At 38.8% G+C, this 16389-nt stretch overlaps 1 protein-coding gene across 1 annotated transcript; it reads right to left on the bottom strand.

Moving 5' to 3' along the window:
* Window positions 1-504: 504 nt before the first annotated feature.
* Window positions 505-4059, bottom strand: nfkbil1 (nuclear factor of kappa light polypeptide gene enhancer in B-cells inhibitor-like 1). Its single transcript, XM_044175149.1, has 4 exons — window positions 3644-4059; window positions 3448-3560; window positions 1521-1632; window positions 505-1437 (listed from the first exon to the last, which is right to left on the bottom strand). The coding sequence occupies exons 1-4, from the start codon at window positions 3915-3917 to the stop codon at window positions 848-850; spliced, it is 1089 nt and encodes a 362-aa protein (XP_044031084.1). The 5' UTR covers window positions 3918-4059; the 3' UTR covers window positions 505-847.
* Between the last annotated feature and the right edge of the window lie 12330 nt (window positions 4060-16389).

Genomic DNA, 16389 nt, shown 5'->3' with positions numbered 1-16389 from the left:
TACCAAAATGATAAAATGTTTTTGAAGATATATTCATCACGAGCAATTGTGGTCTAAACCATCTATTCTGTAAAATAATTTTATCAGCAAACTTACTATCATTGTTATTATATTAAGAGACAGATGGAGTTTATTCACAGGAATAAACTTAGCCATAGCCATTTTGGATGTAAACAATTCGGCTATTTCCTTTGTCTCTTTTTGAATTATGCTCGAGAAATTATTTTTAAAAAGGGGGTTAGCTGACAAACCTGGCAACCAGCGCATCTTCTTATTCTGTTCCATCACTGGAAGCGGGCCGACGTCTGCTCTTCTTTGTGTGTGAAATCCTTTATTTAGGGTGCTTTTGGATGATTTGTTAATTTTGGCGTGCGGTAAATGATCCCTGTATGTTTTAATAGACCCGCACAGGCACGAGCATCGTTTCGATGAGACTCTGTGACTACATGCTGTTGGTAGTAGGCCCACATGACTCAACACAAATGTTACTCAGGGTTAGAGAAATCTGGATGATGTTGTTACTTTTATTCAAATCAGGAATTTAACAGAAGCATGTTTATGCTCAGTGTTCGATCAGGTACCAAAACCACTCAGTGGGTACCAGCTATGCTGTTTTAATCCTGCAAGTCCACACACACACACACACACACACACACACACACACACACACTCTCTCTCTCTCTCTTCAGGAAAATGTCAATCAGATCAGATTGAGGTCAACTGCAATTATTCACAATTACATTACTTTATTTTGCCAGATGCTTTTGTCTCGATGGACATTCTTTACACAGTTTTTACATATACACATTTCCAGAAACGCTGGTTTGATGATATCATTTGCTTAATTTTAAGTCCTCAGACTCTGGGCCAGTCTGTTGAGCTCCTGTGAGAGAGCTGTGACTGTATCCAGGACCCGTTTCTTGTCCTTCTCCTCTAACCGAGCTTCACATCGCTGAGCGAATTTATCTGGATGCCACAGCGCTTGCTGCTTCCGGAGCACTTTACGAAACACTGGCGCGTCCTTTCGGTCCACACCGTGCAGCATCACGTCCACCATCTCCTGCACTGTACCTCGAGGAGCTGGCCATGGGATGTCACCATAGCTCAGCTTTGTGCTGCCAGCTGAAGAGCCAGCGTGAAAAGTAGCCGCACACCCCTCCTCGTACCTGCGCTTCTTACCCTGCCGAGTCTCTTCCTCTTTTCGTGCTGCTCGTGCCAGATACTCTTCATGTTCCCTCTGCAGCCTCTCATGCAGCTCCTTGTTGCTTTGCTCCTCCTGCTCTCTCTCTTGTTTACTCTTCCTCCTTTTCCATCCAGAAGACGACGCTGCCAGTCTTTGAGCTTCAGCGTGCTTTTTATCGAAATACTCTTTTCTAATACGATCAGCCCAGTCCCCGAAGTCTACGTCGTCGTCATCAACAGGAAGAAAATCATCCGCTGTGAAAGAAATACAGCAGTGTTATTATCAAGTGAAGAAAGTCAAAATAAAATACAGCACTAAAGAGTGAGTTTTAACTTACCATCATATACTCCAAAGGTTTCGCAGAATTCATCCTCGCATTCACCAAACAGCTTCTCCAGCCACTCCTTCTCAGAGTCTTGTTCAGTCGGGCGGCTCGTGTTTTCTGCAGTCTGTGAAGAATATAAGGAAATTATATGTAAATATGATCCAACGCTAACAACACTACAGATCAAATAGTGTTCTGCTTAGATCTGATGCTAAAGAACCACTTTTTATATGGTTTAGTCCATTTAAAAAAAAAAAAAAAACACACCTTCTAGGCAGCCAGTGGTTTTGATACATTTGTGTATGGTATGAAAATCAACTTACAGATGATTGAAACTTGCATGAGAGATTTTTGTCACTGAATTTGAGAGGTCTGCTGGTACAGTGTGTTCTGACATCCGACTTTCCGATATCTGATACTTTGATTGATTTTCTAATAATAGTACTTTTTTCATAGAACCAACACTGAAAGACAACCAGCACAAAAAGAGCGTACAAACAGCGACATTTTAACATTGATCTGTTGAAAAAATACTGTGGTATACTTATAGTGGTCGGCAGTTAATATAAAGATAAAGAAGCAGAAAAGAACAACACATGCTAAATCACAACTTGGACTGGGATGCAACCCTGTGTTTGTGTGTTAAGTCGGATCTGGTCTCAAATAATGTTTCGTTAAAGTTACAACTTTGATCAATTATAACACCATGAATAACAAAGTGAACCTGTCAGATTCTGTGACGTTAGTGGGTAAACTATGGGAAAATAGACTGATGATGCTGTATCGGCCTATATATATATATATATTTTTTTTTTCCATAAACACACAACATTTTTGATAAGGGTCTCTTAAATGTGGTCATTAAATAACTGCGTGACCAAGATATCATTGGAATTTCTGTTTGTCCGAAATATATGCCGATATTAATATCTGAGACAAGATAAAATCAGCAAACCTCTCAACGCTCCTGCCCCCCATTTTCTGCTGTCACAGATAGCAAAAATTAGGATTCTATCTAAATTCTCTGCGATTACAATTTTTAAGTGCTGTAACCGCTGGTTTAGAGCTGAAACAATTCATCAATTTGTCTATTGACAGAAAAATAATAAGATTTTGATCATTGATTGAGAATTCAGCCATTTTCCAAGCATAAATGCCGGACATTCCCCAGTTCAAGCTTCTCATGCATTCTCACACATAAGAATCATTTCTAATATTGATTAATCTGCCAATAATCTGCTCGATTGATCAATCTGATGCAACGTGTTACATTAACGCACATTTTTGCATATCTTGGGTTGTTTTGTTCCTTTTCCTAATACTATGTTTATTGTGACTGTTATGCACCAAAATACCAAGGCCAATTCCTACTTGGCAATAAACCTGTTTCTGATTCTGATCATTTTGTCCATAAACTGTCAGAAAATAGTAAAAGAAAAACGTCCATCCCGGTTTCCCGGAGTCCGAGGTAACGTCTTCACATGTCCCAAACCCCCCAAGCCCAAAGGTATTCAGTTTACAATGATATAAAACAGAAAAACACAGCAATTCCTCACTGAAGAAACTGCAAGTGCTGATTTTTTTATTGTCATTTTTGCTTGAAAAACGAATTAAACAATAAATCGATCATCAAAATAGTTGGCGATTATTTTTCTGTCGACAGAGATTAATCGATTAATCAACTACTCATTTCAGCTCTATCCTTATAAATGAAAAACACATTTGCCTTTGTTTTGATCAGGCAAATGTGAAATGGTGACGGGCATTTTTCACTACTTTCTGACATTTTATAGACTCGAAAAAATAAATCACAAACTGACTGATCTACAATGAAAATCACCATTGGTTGCAGCCCTACAATGTTTAGCTCTCAAAGCTAACAGCTAACAGCTGAAACGCAGTATCTGACCGTAACATTGATTATTATCTAAATGTGTACCTCAGTATGTTTCATCCACTTCAGCAGGTCTTCAGGTGTGACTCCAGCACTGTTGGGAGCATTCATAGCTTGTGGACAGCTCTTTTTGAGAGGCACAACCAGGTCATCATACGCTGAAGGGGAAATCAAAAGCCAAGATAAGACACAGGACGGTGAACGTTTATAATTCAACAGCTTCTTTGCCCGTCCTCCTCACCCGTCCTCCCGCGTTTCAGAGCCCTGTTGACTGCGGTGTGTAACGCTGTGTCTCCTTTACGGTCCTTCTGGAGAACATCGGCTCCGTGTTCGAGCAGCAGCCGCAGCACAGCGTCGTCTCCCAGGCAGCAGGCCAGGTGTAGCGGGCTCCTCTCCCTCCTGCCCTGGGAGAAGTTCACATCCAGGTCCCGGTGCTTCCGGAGGTACGACTTCAGCTTCAGCAGACTGCCCTCCTCCACGTATTTCCACACCTTCTTCTGTTTGTGAGACACCATGCCGAGTAAAAACGGAGCAGACTGTGAGACTAACGAGGTTAAAGTTAGTTGTTTTTATGGGTAGGTTATGTTAGCTTCAAAAGGCCTTAGCATAGGCTGCTGCTGCTTCTTCTTCTGATGTTTCATGGCGGTTGGCAAACATCTTTCGGTGCATTACCGCCACCTTCTGAAATGGAGTCTGGCCTTATGCCTTCCCTATATTCTTCTTCTAAGTCCTGTCTTTTAAAACTACATATTGCCCTGTACCCCACATGCCCTGAGTTCAATTGAAGTAACTCCTTTATTCCGAACTTGATGCGATCTCTTCCCAGTTTGTTTTTTAGCATCTGCCTTTCCTGCTCGTACCTAGGACAATTGATAATTACATGTTCTACAGTTTCCTGTATGTTATAATACTCACACATACCAGTCCCATGTTTATCAGTTATCTTAAGTACCATATTAAGACCAGTATGCCCAAACCTCATTCTCAAAATAATGTCTTCTTCTTTTTTTGATCTTCTAGTTTCCCTCATTTCTCCTACTTTCTTTTGGATACTATAGTAATGTCTACCTTTAGTTTCCCTGTTCCAAATTTCCTGCCATTTCTTTTTCATTTCTACTTTAATTATGCTTTTAACTTCAGTCTTACTATAATCTACTGTCATATTTACTTCTACTTTCTTGGTTGCATCTTTTGCATATTTGTCTGCCAGTTCATTTCCCTCTACCCCTGTATGTTCTGTCCACTCAAGGGCTAAAAGAATAGCCAACATTTCCCTTGTAAATACTGAAAGGTTGTTACTAACTCTTTTATTTGACACTACATTTAAATCTGGTATTATGAATGCAACTCCTACTCTATTATTTTCTACTTTTGATGCATCAGTGTATATTTTAATATACTCAGCGTAATTTCCCTCTATATATCTGTTGACTTGGCTCCTATCTATATTTCTCTCTTTCTTCCTTTCCAGAAGGCGCAGGTCCACCACTATCTCTCCTAATAACCAAGGTGGGACACCAGAGAACGGTACCGTGGGGCTTAACATTATGTCCCCTATCCCGGTTCAATTCGCCGTATTTCCTATCGTCCAACCGAAGCTCTCGGTCTGTTGTTTTTCTTTCTCTTGGCACAGTTTTAACACCTTCTGAGTAGGGTGATTTTCCTTGTGGCCCTTTAAGTTTGCCCAGTATGTTAGTGCTAATTGGGTTCTTCTGATCTCCAGTGGTATTTCATTCATTTCCACCTGCAAGGCTGATGCTGGGGTAGTTTATATGGCACCACAGCAGAGTCTCAAGGCCTGATATTGTATTATATCTAACTTCTTTAATAATGTTTTTTGATGTAAATTGGTAAACTATGCTGCCATAGTCTAGAACTGCCCTGATTAATCCAATATACAGTTTTCAGAGAAAAAAAACATTCTCCCTCCCTCCCTTATTCCCATTTGATGTAACTTGATCATTAACCCTTCCTTCCACAACATCAAAAAATACAGCTACTAAACTCTCTTTATTCATTGGAGCTTTCCTAATTTCATTTTCTAAACACAGAGCCGTCAATTGTACTTCTTCCTTTTCTAAATCCACTTTGGTAATTCTTTATCAGATCTTTTGTCTCTATATGAAACCTTAACCTTTCGTTTATCATTTTTTCCATAATTTTCACTACATGTGACGTCAAAGCAATCGGTCTATAGCTTTCTGTTAAGCCTGGATCCTTACCTGGCTTACATATGGGCACAATAACTGACTCTTTCCATTGACTTGGTAAACATCCCTCTTCCCATACCTTATTATATAATCTTAATAATATTCCTTTACTCCTATTACTTAGGTTTCCTAGCATACAATAACTTATTTGGTCTCTCCCTGGCAGTTTTCCCAGACTTTCTTAATGCATTATTTAGCTCTCTTATAGTAAAGAACATATTTATTGCACTTCCGTCTTCCTCATCATCTTGCAGTGCTTCTACATTTTTTTCTATTGTTCTATCTCGGTTTCTTTTCCTCATTACTCAAATTTTCAGTACTTATGTACCTTAACAAATGTCCTTGCTAATAACTCTGCTTTATCCTTACCTTCTATTACTACTTTCCCCCCATCTTTCATTATAGGATATCCATACTCTTTTCTATTTCCGGACATCCTCTTAATCATCCCCCATACTCGGTCTAATGGTGTAGTCCCCAATCATAACATGTTCTAAAGTTTCTTCTTGATCACAGAATGTACATCTTCCTGTATTATGTTTTCCTGTTTTATATAATGTACTGTTTAATCCTGTGTGACCAAAATGTAGCCTGGATATTATTGTTTCCTCTTTCCTGGTTCTCCCTGTTTTCCTTTGATTCCTATATGTGCTGGTATCCACACAAATGTCATATTTAGCCCCATCATTTGAATTCTATATGGTGTTTGTTGTATCTCTATTAAGACATCTGGTCTGCTGTCTGAATGGCTATGCTTCAAGCTGATTAATGACGAGCTGGAATCAGAGCATATTACTGCTCTCAAAGGTCTCACATCTTCAACCCATTGTAATGCTAACAAAATTAACATCTCCCCTGTATACACCGATACTCCATCACTGATTCGTTTGCCAATTTTAATGTTGAAAGATGGAACTATGAATAAAATACAAATTTTGTTACCTGTGTTCTTTGAAGCATCTGTATAAATTTGAACATAGCTGTAGTAGATACATTCTATATATGTCTGTATTATCTGTGGATGTAAAATAAGCTCCTTATCTTTGTTCTTTTTGTCAAGCAATGTGATATCTACAGTTGGGTCAGGGAGTATCCAAGGATGTATTACAGGGAGTAGTACTGTTGGATTAATGTTTGTTTCAGTTATTCCTAGTTCTTTTGCTTTCTGCTCAATTATCCATCCAAAACATTGTGTTTCTCTCCTCTCCTTTTCCCAACAGGGTTTTAGTGTATCTTGCGTTGGATGATCTTCATTGTGTCCTTTTTTTAAAATTAACTCAGTAGTTTAAAGATATCTGTATTCTCCTTAATTCCAGTGGCATTTCTCCAATTTCCACTTTTAATGCTGATATTGGGGTTATTCTAATGGCACCTGAACATTGTCATAAAGCCTGATGTTGAATGTTGTCTAACTTTCTGAGGGATGTACTGCAGATCCAAATGCTACACACCCATAATCTAATACTGATCTTATTAATCCTTTGTAGATGGTTTTCAGTGCTGATCTCTCTGCCCCCATTCCCTTCCCACCAGACATCCCATTACATTTAATACTTTTTTACACTTGTCAGTTACCTTCTGAATGTTCTTTCATCAAACCACAACCCTAGAAATTTAAATTGTTTCACTCTCTCCAATTCTTGATTATATAATTTTAATTTTAAATTACCGTCATTTTTTCTTTGTGTAAATAACATTGTCTTTGTTTTGTCTACTGAGAACTTAAGTCCCCACTTAAATGACCGTTCTTCTGTTTTAACAATAGCCTCCTGTATTTTCTTCACACCAAATTCCTACCTCTTTTCCAAATCATCCGCAAAAACAGAGAAACCCATCACATTCTCCAAATTCAGAAAAACATCATTTATCATAATAGAAAATAACACAGGACTCAATATACTCCCTTGAGGAGTTCCATTTTCAACAAAAATTGTCCTGAATAACACTTCCCTATTTTTACCTGAATCGATCTTCCATATAAAAAAGTCTTTCATCCACCTATACATTAGGCCTTTAACCCCTAATTTACTAAGTCTGATTAATAATCCTTCCTTCCATCATATCATAAGCCTTTTCTATATCAAAAAAGATGGCCACTATGCTTTCCCTATTAATCTGTGCTTTCCTTATTTCATGTTCTAAAGATATAGCAGGATCCATGGTATTTCTGCCTCTTCTGAATCCACTTTGATATTTTGATACATAGCCTTTGCTTTGCATATAATACATCAACCTTACATTAATCATTATTTTGCATACAGAATCAGAAATACTTTATTGATCCGCGAAGGGAAACTATTTGTTACAGCAGCTCGCCTTTTACGTCTTGCACACAGGAGAAAGTACTAGCAAAAAATATAATACAATACACTATAAAAACAGGTCAGAAAATAAATTAAGTACCAGGTGGGTATAAGTATAAGATAAAATAAGTGTGAAGTACCAAGTGGGTTTACTGGTTGATGATGATAATACGGTATAATAATACAATGTAATAATATAAGTAATAAGTAGTAGTGCATGTACCGTCGAGTCAAGTGTAGCTTATTGAGATTATTATGAGACGGTGGATATTGCACAGCAGTAATAGAGGTATGAATAATATCAATATCAATAAATAGGGAAAACTAAATATTACACAGGAGAATTAAACAGAGAATATTGCACAATTATTTCAAGTACGGCAGAGATGTAATGATCAATGTCCAGTTTAATGACTTAGGGTCATACAGACTAACACTTAGAGGGAGGAGTTGAAGAGTTTGATGGCCACAGGCAGGAATGACTTCCTGTGTTGCTCTGTGGTGCATTTTGGGGGGATGAGTCTTCCGCTGAAGGTGCTCCATTGTTTGACCAGCACGTCATGGAGCGGGTGGGAGACACTGTCCAAGATGGCATGTAGTTTGGCCAGCGTCCTCCTCTCTGACACCACCGCCAGATCAGTTTGTTGAGTTTGGCTGCCCCAGCATGCAACAGCATACAGGATAGCACTGGCCAACACAGACTCATACACTGGAGGTTAAGGCAATAGGCCTATAATTCCCTGGGTTTGTGCAATCTTTTCCTGGCTTGCGTATCGGAACTACAACAACTTCTTTCCAGACTCGTGGCAATTTTCCCTTCTCCCAAACCTTATTATATAGTTCCAGTAGAATGTCCTTAGATGATTCACTAACATGATTTATCATAGTGTAACATATCTGATCTTTCCCTGGTGTTGACATCTTGGTTTTCCTGAGAGCATGATTCAGTTCTGCCTTTGTGAATGGTATATTTGTTAAATCATTGGTATCTTCATTTTGCTGTAATAGTTCCTTATCCTCAGCTGTTGTAGTTTCCCTTTCTCTTTGCCCCTCTTCACTATTATTATTAGAACTGTGAATTTTAACAAAAGTTTGTGCCAACATCTCTGCTTTCTCCTTGTCTGTCACAGCTGTAGTTCCATTGACCACTAAGACTGGACATCCATACTCTCTTTTAACTCCATTCATTCTTTTTATCATTCCCCATATTTAAGCAATTTCTGTTTCTCTTCCTACAAAACTCCTTCCAAAACTCCTTCTTTGCATTTTTAATTGTTTTCCTTACCTTAGCTTACAACCTTTTACATTCAATAAGATTCTGAAAATTGTGAGTTCTTTTTAACATTTTAAAAGCTTTATTTTGAGATTTTATTACATTTTCACATTCCTTTGTCCACCATGGTACGATTTTCCTTTTATGCTTACCTCCTTTCCTTTAAATTGTTGCTTTACTGCTCCTAGAATGGCTTCACAAACAGAAATATTTAGTTCATCAACATCTTGATTAACATCAACTTTTTGCATTTCTTTATCACTAATCTTCTTAAAATTTTCCCAATCAGCACTGCTGAAAACCCATCGATCTACTCCTCCAATACCATATTCTTCTGCACTCAGCCCTACTTCCCTTAATATAGGATAGTGGTCACTTCCTACTGTTGTTTCTCTTACAATTTCCCATGTGCAAATACCCACCACTGTTTCTGACACTAAAGTAAGATCTATGGCTGATTCTGTACCCTTTCTAACATCAGTTCTGGTACCATTTCCATCACTGAGGCATATTAGATTCCTGATTTCCATTAGCTATTCAATCACCTCTCCATTTCTATCATTATAGCTACCCCATAATGTACTATGAGCATTAAAATCTCCACAACAAATAACTTTTCCTTCTAGATTTACAGCTAATTCCTCCAGTACTTCTAATGAAAGCTGTTTGCAAGGATTGTAAAAATGTACTATTTTAATAGTCATCTTTTGTCCAAACTTCCATTACTATCATTTCCCAATCTTTTCTTTTCTTAAATACTCTTTATTGCATTTCTTGTTTCACAAATACTATACAGCCTCCTCCATTTCCCTCCACTCTGTCTCTGCATATACTATCATATCCTTTAATTACAAAATCTAATGCTGGCTTAAGCCATGTTTCTTGAATACATATTATTTCCGGTTTCTTTCTGAGACCTTTAACAAATCCTTTAAATTCCTGACAATTTGCTCTTAACCTCCTTGCTGGCGAATAATCATTAGGTTCTTTTTCCCAAGACCCCCGATTTCCCTTCTGCCTCAAGTTCTTTTGTTGATTTGTTCCCACGATTGATCTTTCATAGCCAAGAATTTTTCAGCTCCCTTCACAATTATTTTGATTTTCTCTGTTTTGTGTTTAACTTAATCTGCACAGTTGATTACATAAGCAATGAACAAAACCAGCTTATCTACTGTCAGTTCAGTAGTTTGCCCTCTTTGACCTCCTCCTGGTCTTGAATTTTGACTGGTTTTGTCCGTTTCTTCCATTCTCTTTTGTCTTCACTGCTTCAGCTTAACTTATGTTGTTAGTTGTTTTTACTTGTTGAATTTCCACTGCTCTTTTCCTGACTTCACAACCCCCAAATGCTGCACTGTGTTGGCCACCACAATTACAACATTTAGCCTGTACATTATCTCCACATTCCCTAAATCTCAGATCAACTCCGCATTTTGCACACCTTTGCAAACCATCGCTATATGCCCATACCTCTCATCTCATCAGAGGAGGAACATGCGCCCTGACTGGGAAACTCATACAGCCTATCTTTATTTTATTCGGAAGTACCAAGTCCTGGAACTCCAGAAGCACTGACAAACTTTCTACTCTCTCACCATTGATTGTAACTTTATTCTCACCCAGAACTCTTCTTTCACACACTGTTCTTTTGCAAATACTTTAAAGCTTTTATTTCTTTGTTCTCTCTACATTTTATCAGCAGGTTCCCGTCTCGAAGAATCTTGGCCATTTCTACTTCTAACTTTTTCAGCTCCCTAGATAATGCTATTGGGCTTATATTCACCTGCTCATCTTCCCTCCTGAATTAAAGTATTATTTTAAATTCCTCTCTCTGCACCTTCCTGCGAACAACCCGGTTACCTTCATCTGAACTGGTCTCCTCTAAGCTTCTTTTACTGCTCTGGCTGGCAGACGCCCTCACCTCCTCACCTCCTCATCTTTGCTTTACCCATCCCTCTTCCTCTACAAACCGGAGTCCAGTCATCAAACTCCATACCGTCTTCATCATTTTCTAGATAAGACGCTCCTCCACCTGTATCCACCGCCGCTGACTGCTCGACACACCTTGCCTGTCTCCACACGGAGTCTTTCTACCTCTTGTCGTTAGCATAGCCTAACCCGGTCCTTCTTCCTATTAACTCCGAAGGTAGCAACAGCTCGGACGCCAAAGTTCCGGGGACAGATGGTTCCGGTGTTACCACTAGGTGTCAGTATTGACTATCTTTTTAAATCAGCCATTGATTGATCAATCAAACCTGTGTTACATGCCACTTTTATTGACTCAACAGCACACGGTAGCTAGACAGGATGCCCAAAAACAGGAAAACAAAGCCCCACTATTCATCCTATTTAATTCTGCTTAGGAAGAGTTTGGCACTACAGTGATGTTCTTCATACTTTCTGATTACTCAGTATTCATAAGCCCTGTCTGCTCTCTTTGGGTTTCTGTGCCTCAGCTTCCTTTCAACATGCCACCTGTCAGGAGGATGTCATGGAAAGAGGTCATCTGTGTGCTTCTCTCTGTGTGTGTGTGTGTGTGTGGGTATGATCTATTTATTTTTAAATTCTAGTTCATAACACTTCTCTGTGAACTGCTACTACATGATTTGTTATGACTCAGTCTGTGGTGGTGTAGTAAAGCAACTGTTAAGCTGTCTGAAATCTGACTGAAAATGTCTTACTGTAGACTAGAGCTTGGGGAATGAACAAAGAATCCTTACTTAAAAGAAGTACTTGTGGGCAGCAGACGGGATTGCAGGGAGTCATTTTACTGAAGGATTATATTTTTTCAGTGACACCTGCATGGCTCATTTAAAATGTACGGGTTGTGACCCAGAGTTTTTTTGTTTTGTTATTGTAGATGCACAGTTTGGCTTTTAGTAAGCCCTTAACCCACTGTGATACATGGTTCCAACACTTTATTTCACAACATGTCTATAACTTTATACACATTTGTAGTACATTACCTGTGGTGCTGTATCACCTGTTACAGCTGTGATGACTGAAAATGTCTTTTACTGTAGGCTAGAGTTTGGAAAATTCATGAAGAATCTTTATTTAAAAGCTCCACTTGAATATTTGGGTAGCAGAGCGAATTACAGGAAGTCATTTTTACTGAGAAATTTGCTGACAGATTCTTTGGTGAAACTTGCACGGCCCATTTAACACATACTACTATTTCCAGCAGTCTTTGCACTATTGCATTCTTGTTTACAATTTACAGAAACAGTTGTATATAGACATTGTATGTTGTTGTTCATTGCTGCTTTTATATACTGTACGTAACTATTTTTTTCACCTATTTGTATGTATAGTTAAATGTTCAGTTATGTTGTCCTTATTTTTAGCTGTATGTCTGTTTCTATCGTCCCGCAAATTGTTCTTGGAACTGTGTGTGACATTCAGAGCAACTTACAAGGAATGTGACTCTGGTTTTATGTGTCCACATACTTGGCCAATAAAGCTGATTCTGATTCCTGTTTCATAGCATGTCAAAATTGTAGGACTTTATATGTGATGCTGCATCAACTGTTACAGCTGCCATGACTGAAAATGTCTTTTATCGTTTATCTCAGAATCTTTATTTAAAAGCACAGCTTGAATTTGTGGGCAGTAGAGGGGATTACAGGGAATTATTTTTTTGGGTGATTATTTGGGTGAGTATTTTTTATGTCTTACATTAATGTCTGGAGGGGATCTTTAAGAAATTACCATTTGAATTTGGTCCATACTGTCAAACACATCAACATGACACATACAAGATTAAATGACACACACACACACACACACACACACACACACACACACACACACACACAGAGTCTGTGTGTGGCTGCAGATTGTTGTTACAGAGACCTTCAAGATGTGGCTGCAATAACAGAGGACAGCTGGCAACATGTTTGCATCATTAACACAAGTCTACAAAATCTGCTCAACCTTAAATTATCACTGCAGTCTAATATGTCATAAGATTAAAGCTACAATTTGACATTATCATCTGCACCGCAGGTATTACCTAAATCAATTAAAACTGTAGCACACGGCCTGTCTGGGTGCCGTTCTTGCGTAATTTCTTGCTTGCACGTGTGCTCGTCTGTGCAGCTATCTTTACCTGTGATGCTTAAATCAGTGCAGCTGAGCCTCTGAACTGGCTCGGTTCTTCTGCAGTTGACAGGGCATCCATTTAGGCCCGAGGGAGGGAAGGATGCACAATGGAGAGGATAGAGGAGGGAATGAAGGGACACTGTGTGCCCTGTGAAGAGGATGATCTTCTCTGAGACCCACATAACCCAATATCCGGAGTCACCCAAAGCTTGGGCACTTCCGCTCTTTTTTGCTGTCGGAAACGACGTGTCTCCACTAACGATTGCCGTCTTGTGTGAATGCCTTTGAAATGTCTGACATCTCGGGAGAGGCGGAGTGAGAGCAGATGGAGAAAGAGACATCTGATTTGTCACCTCAGGTGCTTGAGTCACATGTTTGCCACTATGTTTTAAGTTTTATTGTCCTTTTTTTCTGTAGCTCTTCTTTGTCACACACTCTCAGAGGAGATAACTTGTCACATAAATTGGGTGTTTCCTCACATACCCAATGTAGAAGAGTGTCTGAAGTGAGCACCCTTGTCCTCCAAGACCTTAGGTAGAGCATGCGTCTCTATCTATCTTACAGAGTGCCCTAAAAGCAGAGAGGTGCCTCTGAAAGGCAGGATATCCCCGGTCAGGAACCCCTACCTTACCCACTCTTTGCCTTTCCTGCCTGGCCTGCTGACTCCTATCCTGTCTGTGAGGTCTGTCATCCTCCTGGGACAGTGCAAGGAGGAGCGCTGCGGGACCAGGCGGCAGGAAGCTGAGGGTCCTCCAAGATGCTCCAGGGGTCAGCTACTCATTCGACCACGCTACGGTCAGACCTGGGACAAGATCCGGTCTGCTGGCTGTGCTGCTCAGCCTCCATTGTTAAGACGGAGCAGAAATGTGTGCACACTTCCTCTGTCTATTTTCTGCACAACCTGGTTTATTGGATTCTGATTTATGACAGTTGGACATGTGCTTCTAACATATAGTTGGCCTGGCTGCAAGCCTGATTTAAAACAACACAAAGGCATGGGCTATTTGTCACCCATTGATAAAACAATGAGAGAGTTAAGGTGGGCACCCCTATAGAAACTCAGCCTTCTTACCTTTGCCTTTAGTTTCTATTGATATACATCACCTGGTAAACAAACCTTATCCAGTCTAGTGAAGACAGACAGTTTCACAGTCTGCATTGTGCTGTGTTTGTAGATCACCTCCAAACCCAGAGAGGATTTTTGGTTTCATGCCTCTCTGTCCTTAAAGGGTCAGTTCAGGAAATTAAAAAACAAAGCAAACAAACAAATATATTTTATATATAACTTACCCCCAGTTGCAGTGGTGGAACAAGTATTCAGATCCTTTACTTAAGTTAAAGTACTAATACCACACTGTGAAAATACTCCACTACAAGTAAAACTCCTGCATTCAGTAAAGTAGTACTCATTCTGTCCCTGTCAGTGTTTCACTATTATATATGATGATGACGTATAATGAGTATTAATGCTATACTAATTAGTTTAAATTAAACAATTTGCACAGCTTACTCTTACAAAAAAGGCTCCTATGAGTGCTACATTATATTATTGATTAATCATTACCAATGCATTGATTTGTGAGCATCATTTTAATGTTGCAGCTGGTTGAGATTGAGTAATGTGTGTTTTACAAGTTAATCAAATGTTAAAATTGTTGTTACATTGTTAAGAATGTTGTAAAATCTTGCTATAATCTGCAAAGTAGCAACGAATGTTGAATACATGTAGTGGAATGAAAAGAACAGTGTTTCCATCTGCAATGTAGTGGAGTAGAGGTATAAAGTGACACAAAATGGAAATACTAAAGCAAAGTACAAGATACTCAAAATTTGTTGAGTAAATGTACATAGTTAAATTGCACTACTGGAAAAATCACATTTGTAAAACTCAACAACAACTTATGTTTTGCAGAAACAATGTTCTGGTTATTTAGGATAATCCACAGACCTTACAGTTTCATTTGGACTGTTTCGTGTTTAGAAATGACTTCTCATGAAAACTGTTGACTGGCCCTTTAACTGGTTTCTTTATTTCAGATGAGGACTGTTTTAGACATTTAGTATATAATATAAAACATGTAGTTCAAAATAAAGCAGATTTATGTTGTTGGAAGTAATTAAAAAGGACATGTTATATCAGGTGTTGATTGTGGTTCTACAAGATACTATTATGGATATAATTAGTGGTATGAGTTTGTTATCTGTTGTTATTTTATGAAGCTTTGATTTTTTTTCCCCTCAGCAGAGTTTTCAGACAGTGCTCGTTTTTGCACAGACAGAACTACTGTTGCCTCCTTACAGGTGCGGAAATCGCCAACACAATAAAGTTTCAGTCACATCATCAATACAGAGAACAATGCTATTTTTTTAAGTACTTGGCTGAAGCAAAGTTTAAATGATAATTTAACCTAATTAGTTTTTTTTCTAGAAAGCTGTTTAGTCATTTCTTCGAGAGGGAGAATGAAGTCTGTTTATACCCTTGGGATTCCCCGCGGCATGCCTGGTTCCAGCGTAGACACACTTCAGTTTCACACTCTGTTATTACAGAGGAATGAAAACATTTGTGTAATCATTTCTGAACAGTCATCTCAGACAAACACACCAGCCTACAGAGGATCAAAGGGTATAAATCCCCTTTTCTCTTGTACCACTTTGTGTCTAGTTCATGCCATGAAATCTTCGTAACATGATCACATTAGCTTCATAAAACTTGAAAACACGTGAAAATAATCTGTCCAGATTATCTTTCACAGCGGGTTTTGACTTTGATGCTGACTGGTGAAGGATAATGTGACAAGTCGTCTTGTAAAAAAATAGCTGCTGCATGGAATTTAAAAATGTACTGTATGCTGTTTCACCAATAAAACATGTTATGCAGACTCTCGAGTGAATGGATTGTGCAACAGTGCTTATTTAATTTAGTGTTACTCTGTGCCAGTTTTATTTCTACCAAGTTGTAGAACGCAACTGATTTTCAGGAAATTCCCTTTTCTGTATTCAACAAAGATTGTGTTTGCATGTCTGTGTTTGCGTCTTGGCTCGAATGAGATTAAGCAGAGCTGAGACAGTGATGAAGGAGACAGAGTGAATGTCGCTGCAT

The sequence above is a fragment of the Siniperca chuatsi genome, linkage group LG18 (assembly GCF_020085105.1).
Source record: "Siniperca chuatsi isolate FFG_IHB_CAS linkage group LG18, ASM2008510v1, whole genome shotgun sequence".
Classification (NCBI taxonomy): Eukaryota; Metazoa; Chordata; class Actinopteri; order Centrarchiformes; family Sinipercidae; genus Siniperca; species Siniperca chuatsi.
The sequence above is the reverse complement of the archived record's forward strand: the minus strand, read 5'-3'. Positions and strand labels throughout refer to the sequence as shown.